Source organism: Myodes glareolus, chromosome 13, assembly GCF_982192425.1.
Source record: "Myodes glareolus chromosome 13, mMyoGla1.1, whole genome shotgun sequence".
Classification (NCBI taxonomy): Eukaryota; Metazoa; Chordata; class Mammalia; order Rodentia; family Cricetidae; genus Myodes; species Myodes glareolus.
In genome coordinates this window covers 22,478,084-22,496,451 of record NC_142038.1, presented here as the reverse complement: position 1 = coordinate 22,496,451, position 18,368 = coordinate 22,478,084, and the positions used below count along the sequence as shown (strand labels likewise).

Below are 18,368 nucleotides of genomic sequence, written 5' to 3'. Positions count from 1 at the left end.
ATCTGCCACCCCACCCCTCCTCTTCCTTTTGGTTTTCCCTTGGATCTCTCCCTCAGGCTCGTATTACTGTATTTCCTTGGCTACTAAAAACAATCTTAAAATCAGCATTTTTCTCCTTAGAACCCGACACATGCACAAAAATACATTTCCAGTCCAAGAAAACTGCGATGCAATGTGTTGTGTGTGGTCGCTTAAGAAAGGCACCGAGCATAGTATGCTGCCAGAAACTCAGACCAGAGACTTCATCAACCTGTTCACAGGGAACAGTCAGGCCCCAAGCAGGGAGGCAGTTCACCAGTCCTTGGTAACAGGCCTCACCTATTACAAGCATAAGCACAGGATCAGCTCGGGCAGCCAAACCGTGGGCAATGACTTCCTACAGGCTTCTATTTATTGTCACATTGCTATGGTGCACGTCCCCTCCGCATCGATGGGATTGCGCCGGGTGGGTGACCAGTCTTCAGAAATGAGAACAGAAGGGGCAGAGGGAAACTGAACAATTCTACAGAAGCCTCGCATGTGTGAAAGTAGCTAAGGGATACTGAGTTAAGAGCTGGCAAGGGAAATTCGCAGGACAGCGTCGTCCCCCTCCACGCTCCGTTTCTTGGAAGCAGTATGTCTGCCAGAGGGCCAGTGTTTAATCGAACTAGCTTAGCTATGTACACAGAGCGCATCTTCTTGCTTTATTCTGTGTCTGGCAGAGCAAGCGAGGCTGGTGCTGCTACTGCTGCTGGGGATGGACAGGAGCAAAGCAGTTCACCATATCGTGTTGGGGAAGACGTCTAGGATGGCAGAAATTAATCGGATGGGACTAGTAGAGAAAGGGAGATGGGTCAAGGTACACTCAGACTTTCATTACTCGTCATAGATGGATGGTTCACCAGCCAGGCATCCGGGAGCCCGGCTCGCTATGAGGAGACGTCAGTGCGCTCCGGTCCCGGGTGGAAGAGCCCCCGGCCCCTCCCGCGCAGGCTTCCTTTATATAAAGTCCGGGGCCTCGTCGAGTCTGCAGCAGTGGCGCTCGAAGCAGCGGTGGCAGCGCTCCTTTCCTCCTGTCGCTGCTCCGCTAGGACAGCGCGCTCTCAGCTTCACCGAGAGCCCTGAGGACTTCCCGCCGGGACCATGAAAGGCTTCGAGCTCCCACTTTTGCTGTTGGCGCTGGTCCTCTGCCAGGCGCCCCGGGGACCAGCTGCTCCAGTGTCCGCAGGCACAGGCGGAGGGACTGTCCTGGCCAAGATGTACCCGCGCGGCAGCCACTGGGCTGTGGGTAAGTGTCCCTAGAGTGAGATCCCCGAGCTCCTATCTTCAGAGGGAGGGAACATCAGCTGGAGGGAACCTCTCTCCCCAACTGGGCATTTTGCTTGGGAGTTTGGTTTGGCTCCTTTCCTTCTACTGAAACACCCAGATCTCCCCTAAACTCCATCCCACCGTCTCTTGTTTTGAGAAACCTGACAGGTCCCTTGCCAGTGGCAGACTGGTCCCCAGGTCCCTTCCCTCTAGTTTCCCACCTGTGAGCATTCCTCTTTCGCGGGGCATCTGGAGCATCCAAGCCAGCTCAAACCCTCTCCCCAAACCTCTCAACCTCGCCTGGCAGCTCACTTTCCCTCCACACCTGCTCAATGCCTCCTATTGTTTATCTAGCCTCACTCCTATTTTCAAACAACTTTGTAGGAAGCCTGAGCCCCTAGTGAATCCCGGCTCCCAGTCCAGCTTGGTGGTCTGGTTCCTGTGGGCTGGAATTCAGGCTGTGGTCCTACACCAAGCTGAACCACGGGGTATGGGAACCTGGGTGCAGCGTCCCCCACCTTGGGGTTCAAAGACTCCCCTGAGTTTTCTCACTCCTTCAACTCTCTGAAGCAAGGCACTTTCCCTGGTCCTTACGCCTTTCCCCTCCCCCCACCCTTCTTCCCTCAACCTCACTCCCTGCCTTGGCTGATTTCAGAGATCATGACTGCTCTACAAGCTTATCTGACTCCTGCTGCCCAAATCCCAGGCGCTTGGCCATCTCTTAGACCTGCAAAATTACCCTCTTCCCTTTCTTTTTTTTTTTTTTCTGACTTCTGCCAACAAGTCTTGTTTTCTAAGCACAGGCTTTTGGTCTTTGTCATTTCAGCCTAGGTAGAGGGAACTGTTGTATAATAAGGTGAGGAGCGAGGCTGGGTCGGGGCTCTGAGGCTGCTCTGAGGCACACAGGCTGCTGGTGCTTGTGAAACTGGGCAGCAGCAGCTAGCACGTCCTGGGGGCGTTATGCCTCCTCAAGCAAACACAGCTTCCATGAAATGCTGAGTCCGAGGTCTCCTATCTTCAGCCACTCCAGTTAATTGCGACTACATTACATTTCCTGGGAAACAGGTTCTTTCCCTAAAGAGCTTGAAGGAGTGTGTGTGTTCACCCCTAGTTAGGTACTTAGTAGTAGGAACAGTGTATGAGAGAGGAAATTTCTTAAACAAGTCTCATATTCTACGTGCCAAAACGAGGCTGGATTTGGGGGTGGGGGGATGAGATTGGAAACTCTGACTCTGGACTTCCATGTTGTGTTTGGCCAGAGAGCACTGGGTTGCCATCCTATAGTTCTGGGAGGTCCCGCTAAAAGTCCCAGGGATGAGAGGATTTGTGGCCTCTGAGGGCCTCTGGAATTCCAGGAGTCTGGACAGAGAATGGAGTGCAGCTTGGAAAGGAAGAAGCAGAGAAACCTGCATTTCTTGAATGAAGAACGTTGAAGAGGTCCCTAAGAACCCCAAGTTAGAGCTGGTCATTCTTAGAAAGGGATCCTCAGGGCTGAGATGAAAAGGCCATTGTCTGATACAGCCACCAGTCAGTGGGCAGGGAGGGAGAACAGACAGATATTCCAAACTCCATCATTTTTTTTCTATCATCACACAAGAAGAGACCATGATCTACCATCTAACCCTTGGGGACTAGGAGCACAACAGAGGGGGGTAGGAATCCAGTGTCATATCTATGGTACAAGCCAACCTGAAACTGACCCACTGTTATTAGGGGCACCCCTGTCCTGGAGTATTTAGGGTACTTCCCTTTTGTCACTGCCCACAGTGGTCCCACAAACATTTAAAATTTTATTTTCAAATGCATTCTTCTCTGTTTAATTTTTTTTTTTAACTGTAGGGGACGGAATGCAGGGCATCCTCACATAAGCAAGCCCTCTATCCGGAGCGCCAATCCCAGCCTCCTCCGGGGTTCTATAAAATTTAGGCAAGTTTGCTGAAGGTGCCCAGCCTATCCTCCAACTTGCTACAGAGCCCAGTCAGGCCTCGCGTTTGGGTTTGAGAAAAAGACACAAGGCATTTTGGATAGGCGCTGTTGAAGGAAGAACATCAGCCATGTGAGATTTAGCTTTAGTTTGAAAATGTCCTAAGACAAGGTCCATTCTCTCCAATTCCGGAAGACAGGTCGCTCAGGGTTGGTTTTGCTCCATTTTGTTTGAATTTTGGTGATGCTAGGAGTGAACTCAGGCCAGCGAGCGCTCTGTCACTAAGCTATGCCACCCATACTTACCCTTTTCGAGACAGGGCCTCACGACGCAGTCCAACCTAGCCTTGAATTTGTGATCCTCCTGCCTCAGCTTTCGGAGTTCTGGGGTCACAAGCATTTGCCATCATTTCTGGCTTGGTGATGCCCTAGGATTGTCCACAGGGAAACTGTCAACACAGCTCTCTCAGGGAGTTGCTCTTTCTGGCTGAGGGAAGCGATGGACAATGAGTCAAGCATGGAAACTGCCCACACTTCTGCGGGGCTTCTTGCTCTCGGGCATATTGTGTGTGTGGTGAAAATACAGTCAACACAAAGACTAGGGACTATGCTTTGTGTGCCCCCAAAATGCTCTAAGTGTTGACTCTAACTTTGATGTGGAGCAGGACTCAGGGAGGTGACTTGGGTGACATCACTGTTGGGATGCGGAGGAGTTCACGCTCACCACAGGGCACACCAAAGACTGAAATTTACAATATGCGCTCATAAAGGCTATTTTCCATCTTCTATTTCCATATATGTATGTGTGTATGTGTGTGTGTGTGTTATGAATTGGGGTGTGTTCATGTTTGCATATGTATGGGGGGGATGCCTAGAATCATCCTTGATTGCTCTCCTACCTTATTCATTAGGGCAGGGTCCCTTAATCAGATCCAGAGCTGTCAGATGTGGCTGGTCTAACTATCCAGCTTGCCCCCATCTTCTGAGACTGGAATTACTGGCAGGCAGCCAAGCCTGCTCATCATTTACACGGGTTCTGAGGATCTGCCCTCTGGTCCTCTCGCTTGCACTGGGAAGTACTTTAGCCCTGAGCCGTCTCCTCTGCCCCACAAATACTATTTCTTGGAAGTACATAATCCTTTATATCTGAATGATATTTTCTCAAATTAGAAGAGTTTTCTAGTTTCAACTCTGAAGAAATTAGTTTACATTTCAAACCTGCCCTTTAGTGGTATATTACACAATTTAAAGGCACAACATCTGTTTTTTTCTTTCATTCAGAGCAAAGCTTTATTATTATTGTTTTTTTTAAATACCCGTCTTTTCTCTATATTGAGACCTCCGTTATTTTGATAGGGATGTGTGACAGATGATGATAGGAGATGAAGTGGAAGTGGGTATCTTGTCCATGTTGCCATGGAGATGATGATTTGGTTGACAGGAGCGGACTATGAAATAGGACCCAGGGAATGTGTGCTTCCCTAGGATGCTATAGATGGCGCACTTCCTGTACTAACCGGTGTGCGTGTGTTGAGAAGAGGGCAGCTGAGCCGCGCATCGCCAGCAGGTGGGCGCTGACTTTCAGTCTGCTGTCATCAGGATCTACGTTAGGTCAATAATAAGACGGGCAGTGGCTCTATTTCCCCATTAGAGAAAAGTCCACAAATGTATTCCAGCACAGCAAAGGGAAAGTCTCCATAAAACGATCCCCATCACCCCGCTGCTTTATCGGCAATGACTCTTTCCTCATTCTTGACGTCCTAACTAGATGACGGGCAATCGGAGATTCCGAGAGTGACTGAGGTAATTACTGCGAGCCTTGGGGTTCGAGTGCTGTCTTCTAGCCATCGTGATTCAATTTCCTCCGTGTAACTAAAGCTGATGACACAGCAGCTTCCTAGGAAGTTGTGCAATGTGATCACCATGCGGGCCAAATGGATGGCTATTTAGTGGGCAGCTGGGCACTGGGCTGACCCAGCAGATGACTGGACCGATGTAAGAGTCTCATCCTTCATTTGGGATAGTGTCCCTAACAAGCTCTTCAAGCAGCGTGGAGTCGCCTGAGCAGCAAGTACTCACTCAAAAATCTCATTTGAAGGCTGGAAGACTGCCTAATAGTAACAGAATTAATTTTTTTCAATTCACACGATATCATGATACACTGAGATACGATCCTTGCTCTCTCAAAATCTCATTTGAAGACTGCCTAAGACTAACAGAACTATTTTTTTTTTTCAATTTACACGATATCATGATATACTGATAGATGATCCTTGCTCCTTAGGACGCTAGCTATTCATAAGCCACATTTTTCTTTGCAGATCCCAGGACGATGCTCTGCTGGGAAGGTAAAAGACACTTCAAAAGCAGTTTCCCGTGTTCGAGATGAACTTTTTAGCCTTGTTATAAGCCTAGATTCTTTGCTTATGTCTCAAAGGTTTCAACAAGTCTCATTTCACCACCCCACTATGGTGCCAATCAAATGAAAATTACCCATGCACAAGCGTTCCGCAAACCGCCAATTGCAGCTCAAATGACAGGCATAACGAAGGAGGGCAGAGGCACTGCACAGTCTCTTTCCATTTTAAGTTGTGGGCAATCATTCAAGCTTTATTCCCGCAATGTTTCCCTGGACAGCGCCTAAGGCCAGTTAGTGCTGCAACCACGAGACTTTTATTTTTCTGGACACTTTAAATCAAAAGCACCAAAGGCTTGGTAATAGAATAAAGCGCGGTGTCAGAGAAAATGGGAGCGGAGAAATGTCACGTGTGTTCATTTAAAGGATGAGAGTGTTAAGTGCTCAGCCCTGACTGGGTGCGGGGGTTGCACCTCTTCATCTCAGACCCCAGTAGGCAGAGGGAGGCAGATCCGAGTGAGTTTGAGGCCGGCTGGGACTACGTGGTGAGACTCTGCCTCAAAAACAAACAAACAAATGAACGAACAAACAAACCAAAAATTTGTGGATTTGGGGTTTGCACTTGCCACAAGTTAGAGCAGCTGAGTTCAAGACCTGGAACCCACATTGTAGAAGTAGAGAAACAGCTTCCACAAATTCCTCTGACTTTCACATACACATTGTTCTCTCTGTCTCTCTGTCTGTCTCTGTCTCTGTCTCTCTCTCTCTCTCACACACACACATACACACACAAAGACACACACACTAAATAAATGTAAAAAAATATGTGCAGACCTGGGATTGATTGCCCACTTCTTAAATGTGTGAATATCCCTATTTTTAGTACTTTGGCCTCCTTCATAGGATTAGCTAATTAATTAATTTATAAGGCCGGCACATGTGCCTAGAACTACTGAGACTCTCGGGGCCCCAAAAGAAGCCTTCAAACTAATGCGGCTGCTGAACATCTGTCAGAACTTGCTTTCTGACTTGCTTTTCATTACACTCTTAACCCACCATCACTTCCAAGTGGGAGTTTTCTGGATTCAATTTCAGCTAAAACTCAGAGAAAGTTTAAATGAAAGATTCCTTTGGTACAATTGTATTACAGATAAGAGAAAGGCAACATTAAAAAAAAACATACAAAGAAACACATCAAGACTTTCATTTCCAGCAGAAACTTGAAATTGGTGGTGGGAGACGTCAGGATTCTGCCTTTCAGCTGGACACACAGAATTGATAGGACTCTACATTTGGGAGCTGTTTAGATGTGATTTGGCCTGCCCTGTTCCTTTCATTGTTGATAACACTGGAGGCTGGGTGCTATAGCCCTTGTCTGAGGTCACCCCACTAGTCAGTAGAGGTGCTGGAGCCAAATCCAGGGCTCCTGAGTCACACACAGCTCTGAATTTTGTTCAGTCTACAGCATGTTTTAAACAGAACATAAAGTCTGTGTGCTGTGTATAGACCAACTCCTAATAGCAAAATAATATTCTTTATTCTGCCTTTACCAGGAAGCAGAACGCACTCGACCGGCGTCCATTTCAGTCGCTCCTTCCTTCATTCCCGTTGGTTGAATTTGTGGCATCCTGAGTTTGTTCTGTTTCTATAGGACACTTAATGGGGAAAAAGAGCACGGATGAGTCCCCGTCCCTGTATGTGTCTGAGGGAGACGGCCTGAAGGAGCAGCTGAGGGAATACATCCGCTGGGAAGAAACTGCAAGGAATTTGCTGGGTCTCCTAGAAGCCTTGGGAAACAGAAGCCATCTGTCACCCCAGCACCAGCCTAATTGGATTTCCGAGGATGGCAGCTACTCGAATGATGTTCAAAATGCAAAGGTGAAACAAACACACTTCAGACGTGGGGTGGGAGGTATTTAGGGAGAGAGTTGGGGGTGGGGGGATCCGATCAGGGGAACAGAAACTGCCTATTACGTACACTGGTTACCTTTCCCATCGTTTTACAAAGTACCCTGACCCAAAGCAATTGGAGAAAACTGGGTTTGCTGTGGCTCGTGGTCCGGGGGGTACAGTCCATCAGAGTGGAGAAAGTGTGATGGCAGGGCTGCGAGGTGGCTGCCGTGTGTGTGTCACAGAGAGATAGATGGGGCGCTCTGCTCATTTTCTCCTCCTCCTTCTGTTCATCCAGGACCCCAGCCCTTGGGTGATGCCAGCCACACTCAGTATGGGTCTTCCCACCTGTGAAGCTTTTGTTGTTGTTGTTGTTGTTTTGATTTTTTGGGGCGGGGGAACAGCCTTACAGATACACCCAGAAGTATATCTGCTGGGTGATTCTAGATCCAGTCAAGTTGCCAATGTAATTAACCATGGTGGGACTTCTTTATGTTGCTAGTCTAAGCCAGCACCTGTGTGTGCTAAGGGTAAGCAAACTATTACGCAATTGTTATGCTATCCTTTCCTTTGATAGAATAGTTTTTTCTTCTAAGAGAAAAAACTAAGGTCCAAAGTCCAGTTTAGGAATTTTTATTAGTAATTATGTTTCTTTGAAGCAATGATTATGGTTTTCATGAGAATTTTTGTTTATCTGTAGCCCAGGCTGGCCTCTAACTAGAGACTATCCTGCCTCAGCCTCCCAAGTGTTTAGGATTACAGGCGTATACCACCGCCCCTACTTCTTGCCAGGATATTTTGATAGTGAGCCAACACACAGTACTTGAATAAATTCTTGTGGGTTTATAGATATGTTCATTTTTGATATGCACTAGAGAAAGGCCCTACTGGCAGATGATTTCTTTTCGGAGAAGAGAGTTCTTGTTTATATACAAAGCTGTATTTTTCCTTTTTATTTCAAGATTGAATAATTTGAATTATTCTAATATTCAAAACTCAGGGAGTATATCTGAAGCCAACTGCTTTATTGGTATATAATAACACTAGCTTGGTGGTGCTTAGATACAGAGATAGCATGTAAGTGAGGCTGGATTTTATGGGAAGCAAGGCAGCTGAAAATGAGGTAAGCATCATCAATTTCTAACACATATACAGTAGAAGTTAAACATAATTAATAAGAGGTGGGGCATCCTTTCTCTACTTCCTGGCCTCCTGGGGCTCTGCCCGCCCTCCCATGATAGACAGAGGAAGACTTTGAAACTATAAAGTCAGTATTTTCTTCCTTAAAAATAGTAATGTGAGGGTAGAGAGATGGCTCAGTGATTAAGAGGCCATACAGCTCTCGCAAAGGACACAAGTTCAGTTCTCAGGACTACGTCTGGCAACTAACAATGGCCTACAACTCAGGTCCAGTGGGTTCCTTCTTGGGGTCTTCACTCAGTGTGACCAAACCCGTACACTGTAATCCAGCTACTAGGGTAAGTAATTACCTCCTTTGACAACACATTCTCAGGAATTCTATTTATCTATATTTTTCTGATGTTAGAAATGAATCCAGCGTTTCGTACATGCTAAGAATATGTTCCTAAGTAGAGCCTCAGCGCCTGAATTTTGAGGGCGAGGAGCTGGAATCAGACCACTTTTCAGTGATAACACAAGAGCAATAGCCTGACTCCCATCTGCTTGGGACGGAATTGCCCTGCCGGTCCTCTCCCAGGAAATGGTACCCACTAGTCTTAACACATGGGATGCAGGATGGAGAAGGAGGCCTTGCTTTTCTCTGTGCCTGGAAGCGGATAATACTTGCTTGTCACTCACAGAGCTCAGAGATCGCCCTGCTTCCCTCTGTCATGGTGGTTAGCTCTTTGATGACCGTTTCCAGAGGCTCAGGGCTAGCCTTTTCGGGGGAGGTCCTTTTTCTGTTTCACTTCCCTCCCATCCATTGGGGGAGTTTCGATATTAAATGCAAAGAAAAATCTCTTTTGTTACATAAGACACACACACACACACACACACACACACACAGAGAGAGAGAGAGAGAGAGAGAGAGAGAGAGAGAGAGAGAGAGAGAGAGAGCACCTTTGGTAGCTTTTATTCAAAAGGGAAAAAAAATCTAGATTAAATCAACCCATAAAGAGATCAGTACCAATGTTGCATAAAGCTCCGAGTCACTCTCTAGTAATGGGCTTGAAGGTGGTAGGCTGTCAGTTTCCTTGTTTGTGAAAGGCCCAGTTGCTGAGAGGATGCTGGGAACTTGTAACTGACTCTCAGCCCCTACCTGGCCACGCTTCTTCTTGGTCAACTGTTTTCCTGGAGCAGACATTTAATAACTGTGTGGTTCTCATTTATTTGAAGAATACAAACCTTACAAAAGCCTTAAAACCCTTAAAGATAAATTTCTACATGCATCAAAATATGTATACCCTCATGAGTCATTCATAAAACCCCCTCGACACACACTATGCCATTCTTCTCCAATGCTTAATTTTCTTTAGAAATTAAAGGTATATTTATATTTTAGGTGTCTGGGTGTTCTGCCTGTCCATATGCCTTGTACACCACGTGTGTGCCTGGCCTTGCAGGTCGGAAGAGGGTGTTGGATCCCCTGGAACTGGGGTTACAGATGGTTGAAAGCATCCCTATGGGTGCTGGGATTCAAACCCCATGTTTTTAACTGCTGAGCTATCTCTCCAGTTCCAACAGTGCTTCCCTTTCCTGAGCAAACAGCAGCATCCAGCTGGGATTGCCTTGTCCCCTGAACTTGGCTCTGCCAATCATCAAACTCCTTAAAAATTCAATTCCTTTCTCGGGGGCCCCTCAATGTCCCATATTCAGCAGAATACTCAAAGCTTTAAGGAATTACGAAAGAATAGCTTTGCTGAGGTCTCCGTGTGGCCATATTATTGGAAGGATGGAGGGGGCAGTCACGGGAAGTGGCTGCTACTGCTCCCAACACTACAGGTCATCTTTTACTTAGCCAGGCCTTGCTTTCTGATCTATCTTTTTAGAATGTATTTACTTATTTATTTATTAAAAATTTCCACCTCCTCCCATTTCCCTCCCACTCCCCCCTTCCACTCTCCCCTCCCTGAAGAGAAGTCAGGGTGCCCTGCCCTGTGGGAAGTCCAAGGTCCTCCCCACCTCCATCCAGGTCTAGGAAGGTGTGCATCCAAATAGACTAGGCTCCCAAAAAGCCAGCACATGCAGTAGAGTCAAAACCCAGTGCCATTATCATTGGCTTCTCAGTCAGCCCTCATTGTCAGCCACATTCAGAGAGTCCAATTTGATCACATGCTCCATCAGTCCCAGTCCAGCTGGCCTTGGTGAGCTCCCATTAGATCAGTCACACTGTCTCAGTGGGTGGATGCACCCCTTGTGGTCCTGACTTTCTTGCTCATGTTCTCCCTCCTTCTGCTCTTCATCTGGACCTTGGGAGCTCAATAGCCAGAATCTGGAAACAACCTAGGTGCCCCCAACTGAAGAATGGATAACGAAGGTGTGGCACATATACACATTAGAGTTCTACTCAGTGGTAAAAAAAAACAATGACATCTTGAATTTTGCATGCAAATGGATGGAAATAGAAAACACTTTACTGGGTGAGATAACTCAGACCCAAAAAGATGGATATGGTATGTATTCACTCACTAATGGATTATAGCCATAAACAAAGGACATTGAGCCTATAGTTCGTGATGCTAGAGAAGATAAATAAGAAGGTGAACTCAATGAAAAACATATATTTATCCTCCTGGATATTGGAAGTAGACAAGATCACCGGGCAAAAGTTGGGAGCATGGGGGTGGGGTGGGGGTAAGGGGAGATAGGGAGAGAGAAGGGAGAAGGGGAGGACTGGGGAGAGCTTGGGAGAATGGGATGGTTGAGATGGAGGAAGGGTCGATATGGGAGCAGGGAGGAAGATAGCTAAATTAAGAGAGTCATTTTAGGGTTGGCAAGAGACTTGGCTCTAGAGGGGTTCCCAGGTGTCCAAGGGGATGTCCCCAGCTAGGTCCTTGAGCAGCAGAGGAGAGGGTGCCTAAACTGGCACACTCCCATAGCCACACTGATGAATATGTTGCATATCACCATAGAACCTTCATCTGGCGATGGATGGAGATAGAGACAGAGACCCACACTGGAGCTCTAATCTATCTTTTTATGTGCTGTTTTCCTTTCCCCAAGTCCAAAACCCCATCCCGTTTAATTCTACTTCATGTTGAATAATTAGCTAGCACACACACACCAGCCCTATTCTCTTGGATACATTTCCCAGAACCATGGAAAACAAATTTAGCAGTGAGTTTAGTCTTCACCGGAAGCAACCAGCTTATTGTTTCTCTTGCTTTGGACATTTTGCCTCAATGAAAATATGTTGTTGTGAAAAACTGAAACCATTTCATAATTATCTTATTCAAAAAGAAAGAGTGCCGAGAGACCTGGTCTATTAGAAATCCATCTATCTCCCAGGGTCAGAGGGAGGCTTAATAACCTAGCTGAGAACCAGCAGAATTAGCTGCAGGAGCTTTCAGAAGCTGAAGGTATCTCCTTAAAATTAAAAACTCTTCACACATGCTCTCTTCTCTCACGGCAGCCATAAAACACCGAGTCCCATTGCCAACTCGCCCAGAGCTGTAGTTAGAAACTGAGAATTTCCTATATTTTGATGGCAAAGATACTTACTTAATTCAGAGCGGTGTGTGGGAATGTGCACTGACAGAGACTCCTGGATCAGAGCAGACAGGCCCCAGAGCTTTGCTAGCAAGAAAGGCCAGGCAAGTTCCAACTAATGTTCCGCTTGCTTTCTTTCTGTTGCTTTGGAGCCTGTCCTGGAACTCACTCTGTAGATCAGGCTGGCCTTGAACTCACAGAGATCCCCTTGTCTCTGCCTTCTGAGTGCTGGGATTGAAGCTGTGTGCTTCCTCTGCCCAGCTTGTTCATCATTCTTTTACCCATTCTTCTTTCCCCGATTCTTTAATGCTTTCCTGAAAACAATGGAATTCTACCCCCAAGGATTCTACAGCATGAGACAGGGTTCATATCAGATCCGGGGCTTAACTCATAATCTTGGCCATGATTGTGGAATGTTCTGATAATCAGTGAAGATTTTCTCTGTAATGTAGACCTTGGCCACCGCTCTTTGCAGTCTTGGGCTTTTTCCTTTTATTTGTGGACATGAACACGGAGATTGGGGATGAACTGCGAGATGCTGATCAGGAAGGAAATGGGTGTGTAGGTTTGCCCTCACTCTTCCCCCCACATGCCCAGAGGTCATTCGGATAAAGGCAATTCCTCAACTGAGGGTCCACTCCGGGATGTGTCACTCTTGACTGTAACATGAGGGCTGGCTTGTTGGGGTTTCTGTCCCACCCAGTACCCCAATAGCCGGCAAGCAACAAAGAAAAATCACACACAAGACTCCATAAGGTTATAAACTGATTGGCCCATTTGGTCAGGCTACTTATTAGCTCTTATAACTTATGTTACCCCATTATCCTTATCTACGTTAGCACATGACTCCGTACCTTTCTCAGCTGGGCAGGGTACATGATGTCTCTTCGGTGGTCTGCACAGGAGTCGCTGAGGAAGCTTCCTGTTTTCCCAGAATACTCCCAGGCTCTTTGCTCCACCCCTACTTCCTGTCTGGCTTTCCCGCCTATACTGCCTGTCTGGCCAATCAGCGTTTTATTAAAATATGATTGACAGAATACAGATAATTCTCCCGCACCACTTGACAACCAAAATTAGCCATCACACGCAGGATATTTGATCCTAGTAACAGAAAGGAAGCTAGAGCAATTCCCAAAGGAGTTCCACATAGAGAGCAACATAAATCAACAATAAATGATAATCCTCCAATGACCCCAACAACCTCTGTGCAGGAGGAGGGAGCCTCTCCCCCCGCCCCCCAGCATCTCTGTCTGCAAGATCCTGGTCCTCCGAGTACTCAGTTTTTCTTTCCCCTTTTCCTTTCTACTCCCTTCTCTACCTTGAGCTGAGCTAAAACTTTCAATTCGGCCTTTTGAGGGATGTGGGAATGGGGTGGGGCTTCCTCCTCATCCTCAGCTGGCTCCTTTTATAGCCCTTGGCAGTCCTTTGGCAGGAGAGATGGTGGAATCTAAAGGCTGGCCGTCAGGTGGTTGCAGTCTTGGGTCTGCAGGAGGAAGGCAAAGCTAATTGGCTTGTATGGGAATCCATCCCCAGCCCAGGGCTCATTAACATCAGCAGCACACAGCAGAGTAGGTACCATTTGCCTAAGAATAGCAGCACTTCCCTTATTAGAAACCAGTGGCCAGTCTGGAAGCAGGGGGACTAAATTGCCTGAGAGTCTTGGGAAGATTAATAAACTCTTGTCTGGGTTAAAAAAAATAATAAGATCCAGCTTCTCATCTCTTTGGGTAAAACTTGCTGAAGGGGAATAAAGTTTTTAAAAACCTGTAACTATTTTTCCTTTATTCTCTGTGAAATTGAGCAGAAGCCACAGCAAGCAAATGGCAATAAATTTAGAATTTGGGTGGAGACCCAGATAAACTCCTCCTCCTGAGCTGCCCACACTGTTATCCTGTCCTGCTTCAGTTTGTAGATTCCGAAACTAGTGCTCAGTGTGTGTGTGTGTGTGTGTGGTGGGGAGAGTAGCATTCCACAGTCCCCCTGCCTATTTCCCTAGCTCTATTTTAGTAATAAATAAAACCTTTAACTTTCAACAATGGTCCAAACACACCCGAGGAATTAGATCAGGAAAGTTCAGCCAGCCAGCAGGCACAACCTGAGGACCCCCAAGTGTGCAGTTCCGAGGTGGTGGGAGGAGTTTACTCTCAGAAGTACGGGTGGGTGCTTCTCTAACACTGCATTCAGAATCCCCTAGAAAACTTGTGCAGGTGGAGCACAGGGTTCCTCACCAGAATTCCCAAGTTAGAAGATTTGGGAGTTGACCCAAGAATTGCCTTTCTACCAAGTGATGCTGATGGTCTGCCGGGAATGGGTACCAGTGGACTTCCCCATCATTCATGTGTGTATATAACTATTTCTAATATATTTTTTGAAGTTGGTGGATTCTCTGCTCCAGCTTCTCAAGGGGAAGGAAGGAACCTCCAGCTGAAGGGACAGAGACAAGGACGGCTTCCAAGGAGCAAAACAAAACCCTTCAGAGACTGCACTCTGCAAACATCAATTCTACCATCAACCGGATTTTCTTTGTGCAATTTACTTAACGATTCTTGTATCTTTCAACCGCGACTAAACTCATGATTTTCAAGCAGCAGCTTCTGGTTTGAACTTGTTTCTGTGAACAACTGCCGAGAAAGCTTTCCAATGAATGCTTTTTCCAGCTAGGCTTTTTGTTGATTGGATTCGGGGCTCCAATCTGCTACCATTCACAATAAAAGCTTAATTAATCACATGGCCCAAAGGGCAACTTGTCCTCCTATTTCAGCTCCAAATGAAAAGTTAGTATGGTAGAACTCAAAACACACCTTGACCATATACTCTCGTGCTCACTGATTAAGGTAGGAGAAATCACCAGCTGTCACCTCTGACGGCCGCTTAGTGAGTTCTAGCAGATGAGCTGGGCTGGAGATGAAAGCTGGCCTTCTCCATCCCTTAGTGATTCCCTTATCTTTAGTCCTTACTATGTGCAATTCAGTGTGTTGGCTGATGTCATGATATGTTCCTTGGGGTGGTCCCAGGAGCTGAAATGCTCATCTTCCTTTAACAGATGAGGAGACAAAACATCACAGAGGTCAGGTGACTTTCCCAAGGTCATGTGGTAGATAGAAATGGAACCCAAACATGTTTTCTGTATCACTCCATCTTAAACCTTCTTTCAGCGTATGTAGCAAGCAATACTGTTTTTGTTTTTGTTTTCGAGAGGAGTAGGGGTCCACCAGGCCGGATCCACTCAGGTTCCCCACAAAACGAGAAGATGAATTCAGGAGACTTCCCTCCTGTTTTCGAAGAATGTGGCCTGGCTGTCCATGAACACTCCCCGGCCCCATTTTTATCATGACATTTGCACATGAACAGATTTTGAAACTTGTTGCCATATGGCTCAGACTTTCTTCGTTTAGGAAAAACTGCATTTGCAACCTTAAAAAGATTTATCTCGCTCCTGTTCCATCAGCAAAACATTACGGAGCTGATGTGTTCTAGCGTCTTTAAAAACCTTGTTGATTCCAAACTGAGAGCTGCAAGAAACATCTTCCCTGGGGCTTGACTGCTTTAGGCTCCCCACCCTCTGCCTTTGGACTCTTTGGGGCCTCTGTCACAAGAACCTCCCAGGGTTGGGGACACGCTCAGTGGGTAATTATGGGTGCTTCTTGCACAAGCACAAATACCTGAGTTTTGGACACAGTGCCCACATAAGAAGCTAGGAGTGACTGTGCCCACTCTGTAACCTCATCACTGTGGGGGACGGGACCAGGAGGATTGTTGGGCCTTGCTGGCTGCCAGCCTAGCTCCAAGTTCAGCGAGAGATGCTGTCTCAAGGGAACAAGGCAGAGCATGGCAGAGTAGGGCACTCGGTATCCTCCTTTGGCCTCTGAGTGTACACTCACACACTCAAACACACGCTCCCCCCGACAACCATTGAAACTGAACTAAACAAATAAGCTTGATCATGAATTGTGTCAGCTAAAACCTCATACTACAAATAAAAGAGGGTAAACGTAGAAGGCCCTGCCTTCCAACAGGAAGAAGAAAAGACTCACGCAGAGACCCTGGCGAGGCCTTCCCTAACAGCGGCATTGTAGGCAGACAAGGAGCCAATGGTGGAATAACCCCAGGGAGATTACCACTTGCTTGCTAGGGTCTCCCGAGAGCAGATGAACATCCTGTGTTGGCAGAAGTCCCTTTTCTTCCTGGGCTCTGGCAAAGACATAAGAGCAGTTTCTCAACTCTGCTCTCCGTTGCAGGACCCCTTAATGTCAAGCTCCCTGAAAGGTCACATGCCATTATTTGGGAGTTAGGCTCCTCCCAACCAGTAGGCACTGCCTCTCATTAACTGTCTGACACACATGGAGCCCTGAAGGCCTCTCCCACTGGAGCTCACCCATAAATCAGTCATAACTGAATGTGTCCGCTTGGTGAGCTCCTGAGTACATGACTGTATCTAGCTGTAAGGGCAGCTGGGAAGTGTAGTTTTCAGGCTTCTGCTTTGAAACTGTGGCATTAAAATCACAGGATTCTACCAAACAGGAAAAGGTTAAGCCAAAGATGTGGTCAAGATTTTCTACTTGGTTTTTGCACTCTCTTAGGCTGAAGACCTGAAGACCTACTAGGCTCCAGTCTAGAGTTCTGGAAAAGGGTAGGGTGGGGTGGGGTGGGGTCACACACGACAGGACAGCTGTCTACAGCACACCCATCGGCTGTGTACACAGCAAGGTGATTGTGTCTAACAAGAGACAGCACTGAGAAATCCCCACAAAACAGGGTGACCAAGAGGATACATCCCAATGGCAAGAAAACAAAAGCAGCCTCAGGTTTGTCAAGTGCTATAAAGTGGATAGCTCTGGGTAATCGGTCCATCTTCACTTGGATTCACAGTTCTTAACGCCAAATAGGCTGCTCAGGTAGCAAGCGTGGTACAGATGGCAACCTCAAATCGGCCCCCTTCGGTTCACTGGGGATGTCACAGAGCATTTTGACCCAGCTCGGAAGGATGGGGAATAATCCAAGCCCAGTGTGGGGACTGCCTGTTCACTCCTTCCACCTGGGCTGCTCGCAGGAGGTCCACAGCCATGGACTCTGCTCCCCCACCCCATATCCGCAGTTCCTCGCCTCTCCAGCTGGTGTCTTCTGCTTAAATCCACTTAAATAAGAACCAGTTAAAATATCTCTCCACTTACCCCAGTTTCCTTCTTCACGGGCTGCTTTTGTGTGTCAACTTGACCCAAGCTAGAGTCATCAGAGAGGAAGGAGCCTCAGTTGAGGAAATGCCTCCATGAGATCTGTCTGTAAGGCATTTTCTCAATTAGTGATAACTGTGGGAGAGCCCAGATCATGGTGGGAGGTGCCATCTCTGGGCTGGTGGTCCTGGGTTCTATAAGAAAGCAGACTGAGCAACTCATGGGGAGCAAGCCAGTAAGCAGCATCCCTCCATGGCCTCTGCATCAGCTACTGCCTCCAGGTTCCTGCCCTGTTTGAGTTCCTGTCCTGACTTCCTTCAGTGATGAACAGCGATGTAGAAGTGTAAGATGAATAAACCCTTTCCTCCCCTACTTGCTTTTTGGTCATGGTGTTTAGTAGCAGCAATAAAAACCCTGACTAAGACACCTTGCCACTGTGCATGTCCACAAACATTGTTCGACACGAGGCCTTTTGGAAAGAAGCAGATGATACTGTCATCACAAGGGACATAGGAGGCCATCTATCAATGCCCAGTGAAGTGTCATACTCTAAATGGACCTCTCATACTTTTAGAAAGAGGATGATGGGGATTCTTTCTGATGCTGTCACCATGTCTGACTTTTCCTGAGTGCTGTCTGGTTGTATGTTTAAATATAAAAGAAAAACCTTTTTAGATGAAGCTGGGGAAAATGTCCCAGTCAGCTTGCCATGCAAGTATTCGGTCTCCTATACCCATGTAGGGAGAGGCAGAGGCCAGAGTGTTGTGGGAGCTCCTTCTGCTCCTTCAGCCCCAGAGGATCCCTGATGATAACTGGCTAGCAGCCTAGCCAAATGAGCAAGCTCCAAACTCAAGTGAGAAGACCTTGTATGAAAATATAAGGTGCATAGCAACTGAGGAAGAGTCCTGATGCCAATCACTCTTGGTTTCCACGTGCATATAGACCTACATGCACACATGGACATAAACGTGCACACACACCACATATCATCATCTCAGGGGTTTAAAAATTTTCATATAAGGGATCTTGTTTAATGCCTTATGCTGCTGGTTAACAGTTAAGGGTCTTCTCTG

The 18,368-nt window shown here is 46.9% G+C and overlaps 1 protein-coding gene across 1 annotated transcript; it reads left to right on the top strand.

The window, feature by feature from the left end:
- The first annotated feature begins 766 nt into the window (after positions 1-766).
- Positions 767-14,850, top strand: Grp (gastrin releasing peptide). Its single transcript, XM_048419662.3, has 3 exons — positions 767-1,267; positions 7,218-7,444; positions 14,499-14,850. The coding sequence occupies exons 1-3, from the start codon at positions 1,123-1,125 to the stop codon at positions 14,550-14,552; spliced, it is 426 nt and encodes a 141-aa protein (XP_048275619.1). The 5' UTR covers positions 767-1,122; the 3' UTR covers positions 14,553-14,850.
- The last annotated feature ends 3,518 nt before the right edge of the window (positions 14,851-18,368 follow it).